General features: G+C 45.5%; 1 protein-coding gene across 1 annotated transcript in view; it reads right to left on the bottom strand.

Annotated features, from left to right (window-relative positions):
* GRIK4 (glutamate ionotropic receptor kainate type subunit 4) overlaps nt 1-20,773 on the bottom strand; it is a 444,259-nt gene that overhangs the window by 115,406 nt on the left and 308,080 nt on the right. The window contains exon 6 of the mRNA XM_035139827.2: nt 8,869-9,047. Within this exon, the coding sequence (XP_034995718.1) occupies nt 8,869-9,047 (179 nt within the window). The remainder of the gene's footprint in view (nt 1-8,868; nt 9,048-20,773) is intronic.

Below are 20,773 nucleotides of genomic sequence, written 5' to 3' on the forward strand. Positions count from 1 at the left end.
TATCATGGTGGTGTGGGGCAGGGACGATGAGGTAGAAAAGGGCAACCAAAATGATCAACTCCCTATGAGTAAAAGGTGCTGCCTTTGGGACTTTTTAATTTTGAGAAAATGTGAGTAAGAGGTGACATGACGGAAGTGTTTAAAATTGTGCCTGGCATGCAGAGAGTGGAGAAAGAAATGTTTTTCTTCCTCTCTCATAAGACTAGAACTCATGGACATCCAGTGAGGCTGAATGCTGTAAGCCGTTCATTCCCCCCCCCAAAAAAAGAATGTTTAGGGGTACTCTCATTTTGACTCAAGAAAATCACCGTTTTATAGTTCAAATCAGGAAAAATAAATACAGTAAATGGACAAAAGTCAAAGATTCATAAAAAGTTTAGGGGTATGCATACCCCTGCGTACCCCTGGGGGGGGGGGAAGCACTGGCTGTAAGATTCAGGACTGATACAAGAAAGTACATCTCCATGCAGCACATAGTTAAAACTATGGAACTCTCTCCCACTAGATGCAATGATGGCCACCAACTTGGATGCCTTTAAAAGAGGATGGGTTTAAAACAGACCCCTCTATCCATCCAGGCAAGCTAGGGGCATTATCAGAATTCCAGCCAGGCAAAAACACTCAAGGAGGGTGTGAAGCAGAGGGAGTGAGGGGTGTGGACTGGGGAGAGTTCCAATGGCCAGATAGAAAGGCCCAGAGGGTCTGGGTTTCTCTGTTCCTGGACAAAATGGACCCACTTTGGTCTGATCCAGAAGGACTCTTCTTAATCTTAGGCTTTTATCGGAAGCATGAAGAAACAGAAAGTGTGATTTGTTTGTGTTTCCTTCCCATTCCACCTCTTAGTAATATGCAAAGCTGCTGAAGTGAAATCGAAGCACAAATAAATTACCCTGCCCAAATTGAGTGTGTGTGTGTGGTGGGGGAGGGAGGCACTGCTCATTCAAATATGCAAATGGATTTAAGTGTAGAACATTTAAAATCGTTGCCTGGGGTAGTGGGAGAACTAAAAAAAGCCATCCAGGTGACAAACAGCTCAAGAGAGACACAGACGCGCCTCAATTACAATCAGTCATTTGCTTCAGAGCGGGTTTCGGTGGCATCTCAGTCTTTGTAGCTGGCAACCCTCCCATTATCCCCAAGGGAGGTGAGCTGCAGAAATATCTGAGGCTGGTATTTGAAAACTCCCATTCAGAGGTTCCTGAAGCCCCTCCTAGTTTTAAAGTCATTTTTCCCCATTCATTTGGGGATGGGAGGGTCGAGGGAACCTTCCTTGTGAAATAAATAATAACTGATCAAATGCTAACCTGTAAGAAAGAACATAGGGACACAGGTGGCGATGTGGGTTAAACCACTGAGCCTAGGGCTTGCCGATCAGAAGGTCAGCGCTTCGAATCCCTGCGATGGGGTGAGCTCCCGTTGCTCGGTCCCAGCTCCTGCCAACCTAGCAGTTCGAAAGCACCTCAAAGTGTAAGTAGATAAATAGGTACCGCTCCAAGCAGGAAGGTAAACGGCGTTTCTGTGTGCTGCTCTGGTTTGCCAGAAGCGGTTTGTCATGCTGGCCACATGACCTGGAAGCTGTACGCCGGCTCCCTCGGCCAATAATGTGAGATGAGCGCCGCAACCCCAGAGTCGGTCACGACTGGACCTAATGGTCAGGTTTCCCTTTCCCTTTACCTTTAAGAAAGAACATAAGAAGAGCATGCTGGATCAAGCCAATGGCACTTTTAGCCCAGCATCCTGTTCCCACAGTGGCCAATCAGATGCCTGTGGGAAACCCTCAAGCAAGACTCGAGCACAAGAGCCCTCTTCCCTCCTGTGGTTTCCAGCAACTGGTATTCAGAAGCATTACTGTGGAGGCAGAGCATTGCCATGATGGCTAGTAGCCATTGATAGTCTTCTCCTCCATAAATTTGTCCAATCCTCCTTGAAAGCCATTTAAGTTGGTGGCCCTCACTGCCTCCCAAAATAATAATATTACTCATGGAGTGTCCATAGTGGGCATTTCTTGAAAGATGAAGTATCTACCAATGTTCAGCTCAGCCAAGAGGTCAGCTTGGGAGCCAATCAGGAACTGGCCAACACTAGAAGGATTAGCAAACACTAGGGATGCTTTAGCTATTTGTCTTCCATTTCTGAACCCAAAGGATCTGGTTGTGGTCCAGTAAGTACCTGCACCTAACCCTAGTCTATTACAGGTAAGCTAGACACTTTCACTGGTGACTTGTAAGTAACACTGATTGATGACTAGCATGTATAAATGGCCCTGTGCAGACAACACTCACATTTCACTTCACCTGCCTTTCAAACACACTGATTTTTCTTGGATTTTCTGCAGCTGATGAATGACTACATTGAGTTATTATGAGTCCTGTGTGGGAATGAACCATCCCCAGTCTATCAGGGCTTTCATATCACTCTTTGAAACTTCAAACATGATGTTCTTCAGTCAGACTGTCATACAGATAAAGAAACCTCTGCTTGATTAATGATACGTTAGTTGATTAATCAATCAATTAAAACTGCATAAATCTGCATTTGAATAAAAGCAATACTTGTAAAGAAAAAAATAATTCTTGTTTTTAGACAACGCACACACAGTGCTTGATGAACCTCATCAATAGGGCCAAATGGTCTTCTGCTATGGGGTGGAGATCTGCTTCCTCAGTTTAATTGACTTTATTGAAACTTGACTGAATTGTTTTGAAGCTGTCCTTATAGTTTCATATTTTATTGTTCTGTTTCTTTTTAATAATGTTTTCATTATTGCCAGGGTTGACAATAGAATTTTACTGTATTAGAGCATTATATATAATGAATTTGCATATTCTCCCCCCCCCCCTTTTGCCATCTTGAACGTTTAGGAAAAGAACACAGCAAATGTTTAAATAAATACATGTAAGGACTGCTATTCTAAATACACTTGTCCATGACACATTGAACACAGAAGCACTTCCTTCCGAGAAAATGTGGACAGGATTCTCATGTGTCTGGATGGTGTCTGGATGCAGTCCTTGGCTGAATGAGTTACAACTGACTCCTGAAAAGATGGAGATATTATGAATGGATTCCCCCCCCCCCCAGGTCTGCAAACTGGGCTGTATATGTACAAATGTACAGAGGTACCCATTCAACTTCCAAAACATTCAAAAACCAAGGCATGGCTTCCGATTGGCGCAGGCACCCCAGAAACAATAGCCGGCAACCGCATCGGATGTTTGGCTTCTGAAAAACATTAGAAAACTGGAACACTTACTTCTGGGTTTTCAGCGCTTGGGAGCCGATTTGTTTGTCAACTAAGGTGTTTGAGAACCAAGGTTCCACTGTATATGTATATGGGTTCTAGGTGGGGATGAAGGAGCAGGTGCATAGTCTTTTGGTCACACAAGAACCCTCTGAGGTAGATTACAATGAGAGATAGCAACTGGTCCAACGGAACCTAATGAAACGTATGGCTGAGCAAGATTTGAACCTATATCTCCCAGGCCTGACATTCTCCCAAGCCTGACAGAGCTACCTTGAGTGGCAGAGGGGGAAATAATAATAATAATAATAATAATAATAATAATAATAATAATAATAATAATTTATTTCCTAGCATCTCATTCTACTCTTCTGCTCCAAACACTGCCACTTCTCATATCCACTGTGAAATTCTGCACCTGCTTTTTAGCCTGGGGCAAGCAGGCACACCACTTCTCCGTGCAACCAGCTTTGAAGTCAGAAGCTTCCGATTCCAAGGGCAGATAATCAAAGAAAGCTGCAAATTATTTATCCTGGCCTTCTTCACACAAACATACACATACTGGCAGGTGGGAAGCCAGGATGGGGCTGTCAGCAGAGAAGCAACCGTGCAACTCTGGACCATATGGAGGGATGATGTGAACTGAGAGTCAGTGGCAGATTCATTGTTCAAGGTTGGTAGGGCTGGAAAGCAGAATCTAGTCAGAGCTCCGTAAATCAAAGACAGTATTTCAACTGCGCTAGCAAAGAAGCACGGGGAGGTGACCAGGTGGGAGCGCGGAATGACATCCTATTGGGAATGGAGATGCATTGCCAACTGAGATAAAAGGCAGGCAGTTTGATTGGCAGTGCTCTTTCTTCATGAAAATATGCGACAAGCTAGACTGATGGGAGAGAGAGGGAGAGAGAGAGGGAAATGGAACCTTCCATGCCTTCCATGGCATGGAAATAAGAAAGCTATGCATGGCCCACTTCCAATATCTCTACACTTCCACTCAGGACCAGAACATCTAAATATGAAGCATATACATAAGAACATAAGAAACGCCTGCTGCATCAGGACAATAGCCCTTCTAGTCCAGCATCCTGTCAGGCCAAGAAGATGCCTGCAGGAAACCCCCAAGGAGGAGTCAAGCACAAGAGCCCTCTCCCCTCCTGTGGTCTTCAGAAACTGGAATTCAGAAACATTGCTGCCTCTGACAATGGCCTAGCCATGGTGGCTACTAGCCATTGCTAGCCTTATCCTCCATGAATTTGTCTAATCCTCTTTTAAAGCCATTCAAGTTGGTGGCAATCACGGCCTCCTGCAGGAACGAGTTCCACAGATCAACTATGTGCTGTGTGCAGAAGGACTTTCTTTTATCTGTTTGTTGGATGCCCTTGAATTCTACTAATTTTCAGAGGGGGGGGGGACTTCTCTCTATCTGCTTCCTCCAAGCCATGAATAATTTTATGAACTTCTATCATGTCGCCTCTTACTCTCCTTTTCTGTAAACTAAAAAGCCCCAAGCACTGAAACCTTTCTGCAGAGGAGAGTTGCATAAAATATATACTTGATTTCCAACATACATAAGTCAAATACACACAGTCAATTACCAGATTTCTTTAAAAGGAAATGGACCGTGTGGTTTTGATCTGCAGACTTTGGACTGCACACACACACACACACACACACACACACACACACACACACAGGAATTATTTGGAAATGGCAACCCTGTGTGCAAATGCAGAGCCATTGGGTGTTACGGTAGGTGTGTGCCTTGGTCACTGAAGGGAAGTACAGTCTCACTTCCCACAATGCAATGGGCCAGACTGAGAGAGAAGCACCATCTGATCTGGCCCAACATTTGTCGGGAGAGGACAGCGGCTCAGAGGAAGTGTGCATGCTTTGGCCGCAGGAAGCCTCAGGTTCAATCCCTGATATCTCCAGTTAAAAGGGTGAGGAAGGAGGTGATGAGAGAAAGGCTTTGGCTTGAGACCCCGGAGAGCTGCTGCCGGTCAGAGCAGGCAACACTGGGCAGGTGGGCAAACAGTCTGACCTGATGGAAGGCAGAGCTTCCTACATTCCCAAAGCAATTCCCTCATCACAGTCTCAATGCAGCAAAGCAATAACAAGTGGAAGCAGGCAGGCAAAGACACCTGACAGACACGGGAGAGGAGCTAAGCAGCTTCACCAGGAGACCCATAGCTCAGGTTGAAAAGCAAGAAAACCTTCTGGGCTTCCTAGGCGTTATTGAGGAGGAAGCATTCCGTTCCTCCTGGTTGCTTGAGTGTCTCTTTAGCAGGGCTTCCCAGAAGTATCTGCCCAGTGGCTTGCTCAGTTTCCCGTTGTGCCCAGTCTGAGATCTGCAGTGCCAGAGAGACAAGAGGCACATGTGCATGGTGCCACACGTGCCCTGTGGCATGTTTAAAAGTGCCCTCAGGGAAGCAAAATAAGAGGTTGCTTATCTTCTGATTTCAGGGCATGCCTACCAGCAGCAGCAGCAACCGGACCAACTGCAAAGCACGTAAAACTTTTGCTACCATCTTCCTGCTTTTCTTTGCTACTGCTCTCATCTGAAGGGAGAGGGGAGATTCGGGAGCATCCCTGGAGGAGGACCTTGGACCCACCCAGTGCTGATTTGCAACAGCTGGCCTGATTCCTGACATTTGGGTGGGGAGGTTAAAAATGGGGGGGGGGGATCATGTATTTGCTAATTGGTGGGCGGGCATATTTTTGTTTATTTTTTTGAGTACAGTTAATGCCATTTACTTATATGGTGGGTGTGTAGTTTTTTGTTTCTTCATAAATGTAATGTTAGATGATATATTGATGTATTGTATGATCCCCCATTTTTTTTCCCTTATGGTATTGTGTATGTGTGTGTAAGAATATATAAATTGCTGTAAGTCATTTGAAGACCTTCAGGTGACAAGTGACTAGTTAGGTTAGTTAGTTAGTTAGTTAACACCCCATCTAGCAGGGTTCATCTGGAGCTCTGGTTAAGTGCTGTGCTGGCTCAGTCTAGCCAATGCTTGCTTTTCACTCTGCAAACTCACAAGTACCGTAGCTGTTATGGGATCATCACCACCTGTCTTTGCCAAGTTTGCCCCCCCCCCTGCAAGTGGCACAGAAATTCTGAGCTTGCTGAGTTGTACTTTTATGCAGGAGATGAAACACAACCCCATATCTCTATTTGTTTATGTTTCTCCTTAGCCATCTCCCTTAAGAATCTCCTGCTTAAGTGAACCACATTAAACTGTACTGAGGATGTAACAGGGTTTCTCCCCCCTTTTCTTATTTTTAAGAAAAGCAACCCTTTCAATCTTTGACATCTTTATGTCGGTCACGGCAGGAGAATACCCCAGAGAAAGGCGGAGGGGAGTCAAAAGAGCCTCTAGTTCTGTAGCTGTGCAACATTACTATGGCAACAGGCTGAAGGGGTAGCCCTCAATACAGAGCGAATTCATTCAAATCCTTTATTGACTCGGCAGAGAAAGAGGGAGGGAGAAAAGAGAAGCCACGTCTTGGCTCTAATTTCCCACACAAAATGCAACAGGTTGAGGTTTTTTTTTAGCAAAATACGAAAGGTCAAAACCAAAAGGTGTCCTTTGATTCTAATTCACACATGTACACACCGGCTACTTGGCTGATGAGCAATTAAAATAATGCAGTGGCACACTGATGAGACCCATTAGCTTGCAGAAGATCTCTCTGATCTCTCTCCGAGAACTGGGCAGACTCCGTTAGCAACTTATTTTTGACCTTTGTCTGCGGACAGAAGACAAGCTGATCTGTACCTGCAATGACTAATAATGGGGACAACTTTGCATGGACACAAAATCTGCCACTTTTGATCGGAAAGCCCAGGCAGGCAGCGGGGAGTTTCTAAATACAGATACATTCACCAAGCTGCAACCTTCATCTCTGCTCCCTATGGGGAAAACAGCCATTAATCGACATCAGAGATGCAGTCACACACAGGCATGGAGCTTTCTGGGAGAACTTTTCCTTCAGCAATAAGTAATGATTGCTTATGTTTTTTGTAGAATTTCAGTGCAACAAGGGCTCCATGAGCTGGGGGATTAGTGACAATTTCTTAACAATTAATGTGACAGTGACTTCGTGCAGAGGGATTCCAGCAGCCTAGTCAGTTAACCCTGGGCAAAGTTATATTCAAGAGTCTTCATGAGTTTTCAAGAGGCCTGTGGCCCTTGAGTGGACCACAACTGCCATTATCCCTCACTATTGACCATTGTGGCCATGGCAGTTTGGAGATGGAGTCCAAAACATTAGAAGGACCACAGGTTTCCCCAACCCTGCTCTAGTCTGATCCAGTACTAGAAAATGCACAATGAAATTCACTACAAAATGGGAAGGAGAGAAAATTAAGGTTTGAATAAAGTGAGACCAGTAATGCATTCCAATAAATTGAGACCAGTTATTCCCCAACCACATTGGCATTGTGCTTTCATTGCATTGAAATGAATGGTTGTCGTCTGTTTTAGCCCATGACCCTAAATATTCATGTCGGTGTGTTTATTAATCAATGGGGAACTGCAGCGCACAGGGCCTTGGCATGCAATATTAAGTGTCTTAATAGTTGTAACCCACCCTGGGACTTTAAGGTGAAGGGCAGGGAATAAACTGTAATAATAATAAAATAATAATAATAATGATATACATTCCTGGGCAGAGCGCTCCACTAGGTCCCAACCAACCACAAATTATGGAGTTTCTGACTGAAGTCCCGGTTTCCCTGGCAGTTATTTCAAAATACCACGGGACTCTGTACACTGGCAAGTCCCACAGGGTAAAAAAGGCTCCCTCTCTTCCGCTCCGGGATACGTGAAATGAATACCACCACAAAGCAATCTCACGCTTTCCTAAACCATACGTCTGTGCTCACCAGCGTGTGTTGATGAGGCTGCAGATCCAAACTGTTGTTTATAAATTGTTAATATTGTTTCCCTTTCTAATGGACTGGCTGGGAGCTCAGCCAAAGATTTAAAGCCAAAGGCTTTCGCAGAGAGAAAGAAAAGGAAAAAAATCTTGGAGAAAAGAGAGAAAACGATCAATTTTTAAAGAAAGCTGTTAAAACACATGGGGAAAACAAAAGAATATATATATATATATATATATATATATATATATATATATATATATAATCCCATGCTCTGTTTTATACAGACTGCTCTCAAACAACAGGTCCCAGAGACTGAAGTGCATTGATATTCAGATGTGGATAGACATCCATGGAAACGTATGCGGGTGTCACAAGCACCATGTCATGTAGATTTTCACAGCCTGAAGTCCTCCAGTTGTTTTAGACTACAACTCCCATCAGCCCTCCCCCAGCACAACATCTGGAGGGCTTCATGTTGAGGGAGGCTGATAGAATGATAAGCCTGTCCTCCATGAATTTGTCTAAACCTCTGACTCTCTCTCTTTTAAAAATGATCAAAGCTGGTAGCCATCACCCCACCTCATGGGGTGTGATTTCTGTAACATAATTGCATGTTTTGTCAGCCCTGAACCTACTTGCCAGTTTGTTTCATTGAGTAAGCCTGGGATCAACGTGTTAACCTGGTGCTCCCATCCCAACCTCAGCAGGCTCACTTGATGAATAGTTGCCTGCCCCTTACCTTCTGAAGGATGATGTGGGACATGGAAGCATTGGCGTGTACAATGATGGTGGCCGTCTTGTCATCCCTGATCTCCTTTAGCAACGGCGTTGGGTCCCGGCTGTCATCCAGCATCCGGATCGAGAGAGTTTCCTTAGAGATCAGGAACTGACGGAGCAGCTTCTCCAGGTTTAGAAGGCCTGCAGGTGAGAGAAACGGGAAAGACCATTTTCTACTGGGCCAAGTTTAAGGTGTTACATAAAGCCCTTAACATCTCAGGGCCAGTTTACCTATGAGATCACCTTTCCCTATATACACCCACTTGATCACTTTGATTTATGGAACTGGCACTGCTCCGAGTGCCACATAACACTCATTCTGCTGTTATAAGAAACTGATACTTTTAGGGTGGCAACTCCCAAGCTTTGGAACTCCCTGCCTATTGACATCAGTCTTGAACCTTCACTGAACTCTTTTTGGCGCCTGCTAAAAACATTTTTGATTTTGGACAAGCCTACCTAGACGCGGGTGCATAGCTGCCAAGTCCGGATTGTAAAGATCCGGGATCGGCAGCGCGCGCATGACCGGAAGTTGCGTGACGCAACTTCCGGTGGCGCTTCGCCCTTCTATGGGCACCAGAAAATGGCGGCGCCAGCGCCGGAAGTCGCTTCCGCGCATGACCGGAAACACGTAAAAGCGACTTCCGACGCCGGCGCCGCCATTTTCTGATGCCCATAGAAGGGCAAACCGCAACCGGAAGTCGCGTCACGCAACTTCCGGCCATGCGCGGAAGCGACTTCCGGCGCCGGCGCCGCCATTTTCTGGTGCCCATAGAAGGGCAAAGCGGCACCAGAAAAATGGCCGCCGGGAAGAAGCAAATTAAAGGGACAATGCTGGGATTTTCCGCCAAACGGGAGACCGCCGGGAAACAGTAAGAAAAAAGGGGTTTTCCCGGCGGATATGGGATACTTGGCAGCTATGCACGGGTGGCACTGTGGGTTAAACCACAGAGCCTAGGGCTTGCTGATCAGAAGGTCGGCGGTTCAAATCCCTGCGACAGGGCGAGCTCCCGTTGCTCGGTCCCAGTTCCTGCCAACCTAGCAGTTCGAAAGCACTTCAAAGTGCAAGTAGATAAATAGGAACCGCTCCGGCGGGAAGGTAAACGGCGTTTCCGTGTGCTGCTCTGGTTCGCCAGAAGCAGCTTTGTCATGCTGGCCACCTGACCTGGAAGCTGTACGCCGGCTCCCTCGGCCAATAACGCAAGATGAGCGCACAACCCCAGAGTCGGTCACGAGTGGACCTAATGGTCAGGGGTCCCTTTACCTTTATCTAGACATGTAGAATGGTAAGCCGGTTTTTAGCAATGATCTTGATTATTTTTTGAATGCTTTAAATAGTTGTTCTTAACTGATAATTTTTCTGTTGTCTTCTTTTTGTAAACTACTGTAAGGCTTTCCTCTTTTTTATAATCAAATGATATATACATTTAGCTAAATGAATAAATAAAATGTTCTAATCCTCTCCTGCCACCTTTCCAACTTCCAAAATCTCCTCATTTCCCTGCAAATGCTGAAGCATCACTGCATAACTTCATTTGGGCTCATCATTGTCTCACTTGCCATTCCTCCCCTGCCTGCCTCTGAGACACCCTTCAATGTCTCAGATGCGCTCTATGTGGGGCTACCTTTGAAGGTGACCCAGAAACTACAACTAATCCAGAAGGCGGCAGCTAGACTGGTGACTGGGATCGGCTGCCGAGACCACATAACACTGGTCTTGAAAGACCTACATTGGCTCCCAGCACGTTTCCGAGCACAATTCAACGTGTTGGTGCTGACCTTTAAAGCCCTAAACGGCCTCAGTCCAGTATACCTGAAGGAGCGTCTCCACCCCCATTGCTCAGCCCGGACACTGAGGTCCAGCGCAGAGGGCCTTCTGGTGGTTCCCTTACTGCAAGAAGTGAGGTTACAGGGAACCAGGCAGAGGGCCTTCTAGGTGGTGGCACCCGCCCTGTGGAACGCCCTCCCACCAGATGTCTAAAAGAACAATAATTACTAGACTTTTAGAAGACATCTGAAGGCAGCCCTGTTTAGGGAAGCTTTTGATTACTGTATTTTAATATTTTGTTGGAAGCCACCCAGAGTGGCTGGGGAAACCCAGCCAGATGGGCAGGGTATAAATAATAAATTATTATTATTAGGGTCAGGTTTAAGGTGCTGGTTTTGACCTTTAAAGCCCTATGCAGCCTAGGACCCTCGTACCTACAGGACCGCTTCTCCTGGTATGCCCCGCGGAGGACCTTAAGGTCCACAAATAACAACACTTTGGACGTCCCGAGCCCCAAGGAGATTAGATTGGCCTCAACCAAGGCCAGGGCCTTTTCAGTGCTGGCCCCATCCTGGTAGAAAGCCCTAACGCAGGATATCAGGGCCCTGCGGGATTTGACATCTTTCCGCAGGGCCTGCAAGACAGAGCTGATCCGCCTGGCCTTTGGGCTGGACTCAATCTAACCCCCCCTTATTTTTTTTTTGTTTTCTTGATGGAACCCCTTATATGGGATTTGTATATAAATTTTCCCTCAGCTCTTTTTGCTGGCCCATGTAGGACCAGCATGGATAGTTGGCCCCGGTGAATATTTGACATTTCACCCCTTATGGCTTTGATAGGCTACCACTAAAACGAAGCCACATTTTAAACTGTATTTTAATCAACTGTATTTTTAAAAATGTTTTTACTGTATTTATATTCAGTGTTAGCCGCCCTGAGCCCGGTCTTGGCCGAGGAGGGCAGGGTATAATAATAATAATAATAATAATAATAATAATAATAATAATAATAATAATTATTATTATTATTATTATTATTAAGTCTCCAATTGGCATTTTCCCCTTTACTTTCTTTGTTGCTTGCTCCTGAGTACTTTGAGTGCATTTTGGGTTGTTTTTCGGGGGAGTGGTGTGTCATGCCACTAGGTAGCCGTTGCCTGGATAGCTTAGTTGGTTAGAATATGGTGCGGATAATGCCAAGGCTGCAAGTTCGATTCCCCATGTGGGATGGCTGCTGCCTGTTCCTGCATTGCAGGGGCTAGACTAGAGATGGAGATTTTGGGCAAATTTGGAAACCATCGCTTTTCTTTGACTTTTCTGGAAGTTCAGTCAGCTTCTAGCACTTACCAGCTAGGTTTTCTGTTCCAAAATTAATTCAGTTATGACAAATCATTTCATTTTTATAATGAATAGAACATTTGACTGTTATAATGGTAGTCTGAGCCACCTGCCTGAACTGTACTAGCACTGCTCTGCCAGTGTAATTTAAGGTACCTTGCCTGACCGAAATATAGCATGTGTATGTGAGGGACTATTATCTACCTGTGTGAATTTGTGAAAAGTAAATACAATCAAACACACTTATTAAAACAACATTTACGCCCCCAACACTCAAAATCCATATAAAATTTTGTGTGCAATCTTTACGACCATAAGAATAAAAGACTGGCATCTATAATACTGTTCCCCTTGAATCGATTGCTTCTGAAAACAATGTTTTTCGTTGATTAACTGCCTCACTTTTAACTGATTAAAGTAACAATTACAATAACTTGCTGCAGGTGACATTTTGAGGATATTTAATGAAGATAATAGTTACTCTCAAATGAATAACCCAGACAAACGAGCTCATGTTTGGACAATCTCCTTGCTGAACCTCCTCCTCCTTCCACCTCCCTCCCACTGTGGTACTTTTCACCAGGCGGAACTGGAATTAAAATCAGATGGAACCTGATTAAGAAATCCAGAATTTTATTCAGTAATAAATGGATTCAAGATTCATGCTGTTAATCAATAGATGTAAAGCTTTCAGCCATGAAATAATGTCCTGGAGCTTTGGGAAGGCCCTGCCTTCCCTCAGTTCCTCTGTAACAATAAAAATAACTGGCTCAATTTAATCAAATTTAAAGAGCACACCTGCATGCCTTCATCTGCCCAGCTACAACAAAACATGTCTCCCCTGTATTGGTCTCTACAACCACAGCAGGCGCTGTAACTCCAACAGTTTGACTCCTCTTCCATTATATCCCATTGAGACTGATGGATGCCAACCTCAAAGAACTAAATAGGTATTGTAAGGGGGAGGGCTTATAGGGAACAGCCCCCCCTCATCAGGTCGAGTTCTTCGCAGAGCAGCAAGTCCAGTAGTGGATCAGATTACAGGAATCAGGAAGTAGAGAGGGAGGAGAGAGGCTCTGACAGCATGCAAGAGCCTCAACACCGAGTAGAGAAGGAAGCAGATGGGGAGGAAATGACGGGATTAGCCACTGGAGAGCAGTCAGAAGGACGGCCCTTCCCCCTGACGCCTGGATTGAGGTGCACGGCACCCTGTAGAGCGAGAGGGAGGAGCTTTGGGGTTCTCAAGCTGTTACGTTGGGCACGAAACAGAAAGAAGCCATTGCGAGGTTCTGACTCGGACTGAGCAGGCATGTTTTCCAGACTCTTTGCACTGTAAATAATATGCACAATAAAGACAAGCAGGTGTGGAGCGTTGTTACTCAAGAGTAGCCGTATATGTTGGCATAAAAAGGTGTTCAAGGTGTTTTGAAAGTTAGTCCTGAAGCTGGCTGCCTAACCTCTGCTAGAAGGATGTTCCATAGCATGGGACCAGAGACACTAAATGCCCGGCTTCTAGTTTGAAGCCAGTGAAGCTTCTGAAACATGGGGGACAACTAGTGTTCCTCTGGATGACTGTGGATGTTTGCAAGTGATAGTATTGATGTCATCTCTTCATTCAAAGGAGCAGGGTCAGCCCACTCATGAGGTAAGGTGAGATGACCGCCTCAGGCGGCAGGATCCATGGGGGCAGCAGATTCCAATGTAGATCTCTATCCCCACCTGTTCCTGATGTAGATCTTCACTCACTTAGCAGAAGCAGGGGAAGGTGAGGGAGATGGGAGCAGAGTGCTATAACTAGTGAAAAATCTGTCGTCATTGCAGCTACTCTTCTAAGTATTAGTTCATCTTCCCAATATACTTTATAAATTATAGTCTGGAGGTAGGATTGGACTCTCAAACAGTCCCCAGTTTTCCAGGGGGTTGGGGGTTAATCAATGGCTCCTAGCCATTATAGAATACAATTATAAAAAGGAGATGGTACTCTAACAACATCCACAAAATGTACACACAGTTGTACCTTGGATCCCAAACGCCCTGTGATTGTGAGTCGAAAGTTTTGGCTCCCAAACACTGCAACCCGGAAGTGAATGTTCCGGTTTGCAAACGTTCTTTGGAACCCAAACGTCCAACGTGACTTCTGTGGCTTCTGATTGGCTGCAGGAGCAGGGAAATGTCAGAGGTTTAAATCCCCACGACGGGGTGAGCTCCCATTGCTGTGTCTCTGCTCCTGCCAACCTAGCAGTTTGAAAGAATACCAGTGCAAGTAGATAAATAGGTACTGCTGCAGCAGGAAGGTAAATGGCATTTCCGTGCACACTGACCCTCATCACTGTGTCCCATTGTGCCAGAAGTGGTTTAGTCCTGCTGGCCACATGGCCTGGAAAGCTGTCTGCAGACAAAGGCCAGCTCCCTCAGCCTGAAGTGAGATAAGCACCACATGCCATAGTCTCCTTTGACTGGACTTAACCATCCAGGAGTTCTTTACCTTTACCTAATAGCAATAGTAGTAGGGTTAAATCAGTGGTGCAGATATCTGTATTTTCTGACTGCACTGTCACTCAGGAGGGCTGGAGAATCAATACTCAGTGGCACCAGTGTACATAATTAAAGGGGCAGCCCGCCTCCCCCTTCAAGGACTCCAGTGGTTCACTTTAAAACTGATGCATTAGAGCAGGGATCAGCAAACTTTTTCAGCAGGGGGCCGGTCCACTGTCCCTCAGACCTTGTGGGGGGCTGCACTATATTTTTTTGGGGGGGGGGAAATTAAGGAATTCCTATGCCCCACAAATAACCCAGAGATGCATTTTAAATAAAAGCACACATTCTACTCATGTAAAAACACCAGGCAGCCCCCACAAATATCCCAGAGATGCATTTTAAATAAAAGGACACATTCTACTCATGTCAAAACACGCTGATTCCTGGACCGTCCATGGGCCGGATTTAGAAGGCGATTGGGCCGGATCCGGCCCCCAGGCCTTAGGTTGTCTACGCCTGTATTAAAGCAATGAGGAAGCACTACCAGGCGGAAGGTTCTTCCTTCTTCCTTGGGCTTCCTATTTGCCTATGCAAATCCCTTCACATTGCCTCTGCCCTCTTTCCTTCTTTTCACTCTTTACTGAGATAGGAATTCATTTGAAGATTAATCCTTCAGCAATAGCGAAGGAGCAGAACTTCTTTTACTAAAGGTGGGATTTAGTACTATGCAGGAGGCCTCCTTGTCACTTAGGCATCACTTAAGCTGTCAAAACAGTGCTTATCCCTGTTTCACAATTGTGTAGGTTTAAAGCCACCCACGGCTCACATTTCTCCCCTCTGGCCTTTGCTGGGAAATGATGTTTATTTTAGGGAGGAATCATGCAACCAGTAATCTTTTGTGATTCCTTCCGCTAGAGACATTAAGTATTTGAAGCATCTTACTAACTTGAGTTAAGTGCATATGTGTGTGCACACACACAAGCTCTAAATGACTCCTTTTTGCTCATATTAAAAAAGCACCTCTTGATTTTTTTTTTTAAAAGAAAACATAACTTCCATTGTAAACAGAATGAAATTTACATTCACAAGCAATTGAGGAGTCTTTCTTCTCCATTCTGAAAAGGAGGGAAGTCGATGTCAAAGCTCATTCCCTACCTTCTTTTGGAGATATTATCTGTGTTTGTGTGTGTGAGTGTGTGTGTGTGTGTGTCCAAGAGATGAGCTTGCTAGATCAATGTAAGGCTTTTTGCGAGTCAGCAGGTGAGCACCTCTTTTGCATTAGTGTGTTTAGATAGTAGTGATCTAAGCAGTAACAAGGAGACCACACAAAACCTTAGATCCATATATTCAACGATCAATTCTACATTTGAATTTCGGATTCTAGGGTCTTATTAGAATTCTGCCAACAGACAAAAAAAAGAGAGCATGTTTCATTGAAAAACTTTGCTAAACCTGAACTGCTAGATAGCTCAACCATGGATCTCAGAGAATTCCAATGGAAAAGGAACTTGCTGGTGTTTGTTTATTTGTCTCCTGCCCCAAATGAAAATCAATCCAGAAAATGGAATTGGTATTTGCTATTGTGTTCAGTCCACAAATAATGCATAATGGCACACAGTTGTTGGCATCTGTCTTAGGAGACCATGGAGGATTGTGCTTTTGCAGGTGAAGTCCAACCATTGCAGAATTACAGCGACACAATGACATCACAGATCCTTTATATACAAAACCAAGGACAGCTGCCTCAGCCACTTAGATTCAATGACTGTGGGTAAATGAGGCCAACATAACATCGCACTGTTATTTTATAGATGCACTCAGAGTAGGACTAAAATAAGTGTGTGTGTGTGTGTGTGTGTGTGTGTCTGTCTGTCTGTCTGTCTGTCTGTCTGTCTGTCTGTCTGTCTGTCTGTCTGTCTCTGTGTGCAGGGGCACAACTAATCAAGAGAGGAGCAATGAAAGCTCAACATAAATTGCAGTTCCATTCAGCCATTGAATTAGGCAGGCAGTGTTTTCCAACCAGTCTCATAAATGCAGGGCTGTAAAATTAAGGAGCAGGATCTAATTTTATTGGAGGGGAATTGAAATTAGACATAAAACTGGAAAACACCAGAGGGAATCGCTGCCTCTTAGGAGGCTAGACCCCCCACCTGCCCCAATAAGCATAAATCTTTGCCTCTTTCTCCATTTATTTTACTGTCTTGACCAGCAGAATATGGCCTGGCCTGGTAGCTGCTAATTGCTGTGGGACAGGGGCCAACTTCCAGGGATCTGCCAGTGGAAGGGTAAGGGGGCAAAGCCAAAGAACAGGGGCTGGAGGAAAGCATGCTCCAGGATCTGAAGCCTGGGAAGGATCAGCCTGATCCGATCAGGATACTTGGAAGGAGATCTAGAAGGGGAGGGGACTGCAACAGGCAGCTGCCTTGTGGGAAATGAAGTGTTAAGCCCTGGATGACTAAAGCACATGCCATTCCTGCCCTTTCACTAAGGACTATTCTAACACCATGTGCCTCATCCCAACAGCTTTTTATTTCATAACGAAGGTCCCCGTCGCCTAACTTGCTCCATCACCAGAGCTGCCACCAGGCCAAGGGAGAGTGCTTGACCTGATGTCTCCTGTACTGTAGCTCCATCCAGGTAATGACCAAGAAAGGTACCGTGACTCATCAGCGCAGCCAATCGAAGCTTCTTCTTCTCTCACAATCACTCGTAGCTGAGCAAGATTGTCTTCCATAAACACGGTTTTAAAATTGAGTCCGCAAGTGACCGTGGAGACAAATTCTGAATTAACACGTCCTTCCACAGTCCCCACAGTGGGGATATAGGTTTCCAGGTGGGAGTTGATCATGGTGACGGTTTGCCAAACGTGCCTTCCTCTTAGCATGTTTCTCCCTTTCGTCCTCAGTTCGAGTGTCTTCAAAATCATGACACATTTGGTAAAGGCTGTTCTCCAATTGGAGCGCTTGCAGGCCAGTGTTTCCCAGTTGTCAGTGTTTATACTACATTTTTAAAGATTTGCCTTGAGAGAGTCTTTGAACCTCTTTTGTTGACCACCAGCATTACACTTTCCATTTTTAAATTCGGAATAAAGTAGTTGCTTTTGGAGACAATAATCAGGCGACATGACCAGTCCAAGCAGCAGGGGTGTGGCTGGTTGGCTGGTGATATATAACTATGACTCCAGGCTTTGTTCCTTAGTCTGAGCATCTCATACTTCTTGGAGAGCCACTGAACAGATTCTCTTCTCCTCTCCCCTTCTCTTCTCCCTCTCTCCTTCCTCATCTGCCTGCTTTGACCACCAGTCTATCTAGGACCACATTCATCTAGCTCTCCCCCTTTGAATCCCTGCCTTTCTGCTACAGGACCTGCCCACTTGCCCTTCCTTGCTTCCTTTTGATCACACCTGGATGAAGTAGCTAGAGCAGAGCTTTCCAAGCGTTTCATGTTGGCGGCACACTTTTTAGACATGCATCATTTCGCAACACAGTAATTCGGTTTTACTAGTAAACCGAAGGTTAAACTCACCCACACCTCCTCTCCGCCCAGCAATAATACTGGGAACTGTAGTTTATCCCTCACAGGGCCCTTTAAAAACTACAGTTCCCAGGATTCTCTTTTTCTTGGGGAAGGGGGAGAATTTTGCTTTCAATGTATGTTGTATGTGCAGCCTCATATTCTAAACCGCAGACAGCTGTGTGACTCACTGGGTGACCTTGGACAGTCACTATAGCTCAATTGGTTAGTTGCGTATCCCTGCATTGCAGGAGGTTGGACTAGATGATCCTAATGGTTCCATCCAACTCTACAATTCTATGACTCTTCTACTTCAGCCTAACCTACCTCACAATGCTGTTGTGCGGATAAAACAGGGTATGGGGAGAAAGCCATGTATACTGACTTAAAAGCTCCTAGGAGGAAAGGTGGGTTACAAGTGCAAGAAAATGAAGTGCAAGATATAAGGACAGTGCATGCTTAGTTAGAGTGGTATCTAGTTCCTAAATCTCTTTATGTTGGGGTTCATCCAGAAAACCCCAGATTATTAATATTTATATGCCTCCCTTCTGACTGCGCAAAACAGCAAACATTAAAAACTTCCATATACAGGGCTGTCTTCAGATGTCTTCTAAAAGTGGTCCCTCGACTTACGAATTTAATCTGTTCCGAACGGACCTTCGAAAGTAAAAAAAAAATCGTAAGTAGAAGCCAATGGGAACAACAACCAAAAACCGTAAGTCGAAAAAATCCTATCTAAACCACATCCAAAATGGTGGACGGAGCTCCGTTAGTAACTCAAAACATCCGTACGTCGAGTTATTCGTAAGTCGAGGGACCGCTGTAGTGGTTTATTTCCTTGACATTTAATGGGAGGGTGTTCCACAGGGCGGGTGCGACTATGGAGAAGGCCCTCTGCCTGGTTCCCTGTAACCTTACTTCTCGCAATGAGGGAACTGTCAAATCATGCATGATTTTATAATATTATATTCTGGGCCCTCCTCTCCTAACTCCAACTCCTTCACCCCAGACTACTGTCTTCTCTGACAGCTGTATCCTTCAGGGCTCCTAGTCTGTACAAGGAAAGAGAGGCGCCTGTTCCTATCCAAAGAGATTTCCTTCTGTTCCGCTAACACGAGGCTCTGAAGCACTTGTCGCCAACAGAAGGACGCTCTTTCAAGGGCCTGTTTTACAGGCTGAACATGAGCCGGGTCTTGTAGGAACCTCCCTGAAACTTTGAAGTACATAAACGAGGACCACCAAGGAAGGGAGAGGCAGAATCAGACGTGGGCTGCATTAGAGTCATTCCTCTGCTGCGAGCGGCAGTCTGTTTAGTTATCTGATGGGAAAGAAGGCCTCTTGGGCAAAGAACTGGGCTAGGTCACTGCCAGGCATACCCTCTGTTTCCACTCAAACGCCCAAATTACGCACTCAGAAAAAGCTAAATTCTACAACCAGTATACATTAGGCAGATTTTCTCATGGGGAAGCGTTATGTAGGGCACTCAAGCACAGGCCCCAGCCGCTGGTAAATTTATTCAGTCATCCCTCTGAACAGATGCATGGCCCACTTGTTTGTAAGCCTACCTTCACAATCAATATGGGGCAGTGACTTGATGGTTTGTTTTTTTAAAATGCAAATTAAAGCTGGGATGCTCTGGCAAAATTATCTGTGCTCCCACAACACAGAGGCAGACCTGGGCATAAGGCTTGGAGCAGGGGGTGCTAACTTGAATATTGGTGGGGGCCACGTAAGCCCCACCCCACATAATCAATCGCAAGATGTGGCACATGCACACCATTTGAATGGCAACGCAAATTAACTTTTTTGGAGGGCAGTTGAAGGGACATCGGCCCCTAGGAGTCAGCTCCTATGGCTTGGAAAATGCGCAGTGGTAACACTTTTGGCTATGCCATGAAACTACAATTGCACAGTGCTGGCTTGGAAACCGGCATCCTGAGATTCTTGACTTCCTTTAACAAACCAACAGTCCTGATCCTACCCCATAGGGTTTCCAGAAATGTGCTAGGGGGGGTGGGAACAGGCATCATCTCAATGTCTGAAGCTGCATTGTATTACATCAGACTATTCTCCCATCAAGACCAGCATGATCTACTCCAGGCATAGGCAACCTTGGCTCTCCAGATGTTTTGGAACTACAACTCCCATAATCCCTAGCTAACAGGGCCAGTGGTCAGGGATCATGTGAATTGTAGTTCCAAAACATCTGGAGAGCCAAGGTTGCCTATGCCTGATCTACTCTGACTGGCAGTAGCTTTCCTTAATCTCAGGAAGACTCTCCCCCCGCCCAGCCCTGCTGGAGATTGAACCTGGGGCTGTCTTGTGTGCACAGCATATTTTATGTCATTGAGCATATCTTCTGTCAATTGACTCCTGGGATTCTAATCTGTCTCCTGAGAGATTGCAAAGAAGTTTTAGGACTCTGCACCCCCCCTGCACCACCATGGGAAAAAGCAAAGACGGGGAACTTTATAGCAGGCTGTATCCCCCAGGATCGTCGAGAAACCATTTTTAAACAGATGTGGGAAATCACGGCTCATTTCTCCCTGTGAGGAGGGAAACAGTGGAGGCAACATCTGAGTCGGAGGCCTACTCGTGACCCTTCCCTGCCCCATCTCCTCCTGGAATCCCACAGAATCTCAGCCTTGAAGGATCGCCCTTGTTTCCCTGGCTTCAGAGCTACTGCAACACAGCTTAATTTTGCCACTCTGCCATTAACCCACGAAACTCCCTCCTATTCCCCCCCCCCTTTAAGGTTGACAAGGAGCCAT

The sequence above is a fragment of the Zootoca vivipara genome, chromosome 15, assembly GCF_963506605.1.
Source record: "Zootoca vivipara chromosome 15, rZooViv1.1, whole genome shotgun sequence".
Taxonomy (NCBI): domain Eukaryota; kingdom Metazoa; phylum Chordata; class Lepidosauria; order Squamata; family Lacertidae; genus Zootoca; species Zootoca vivipara.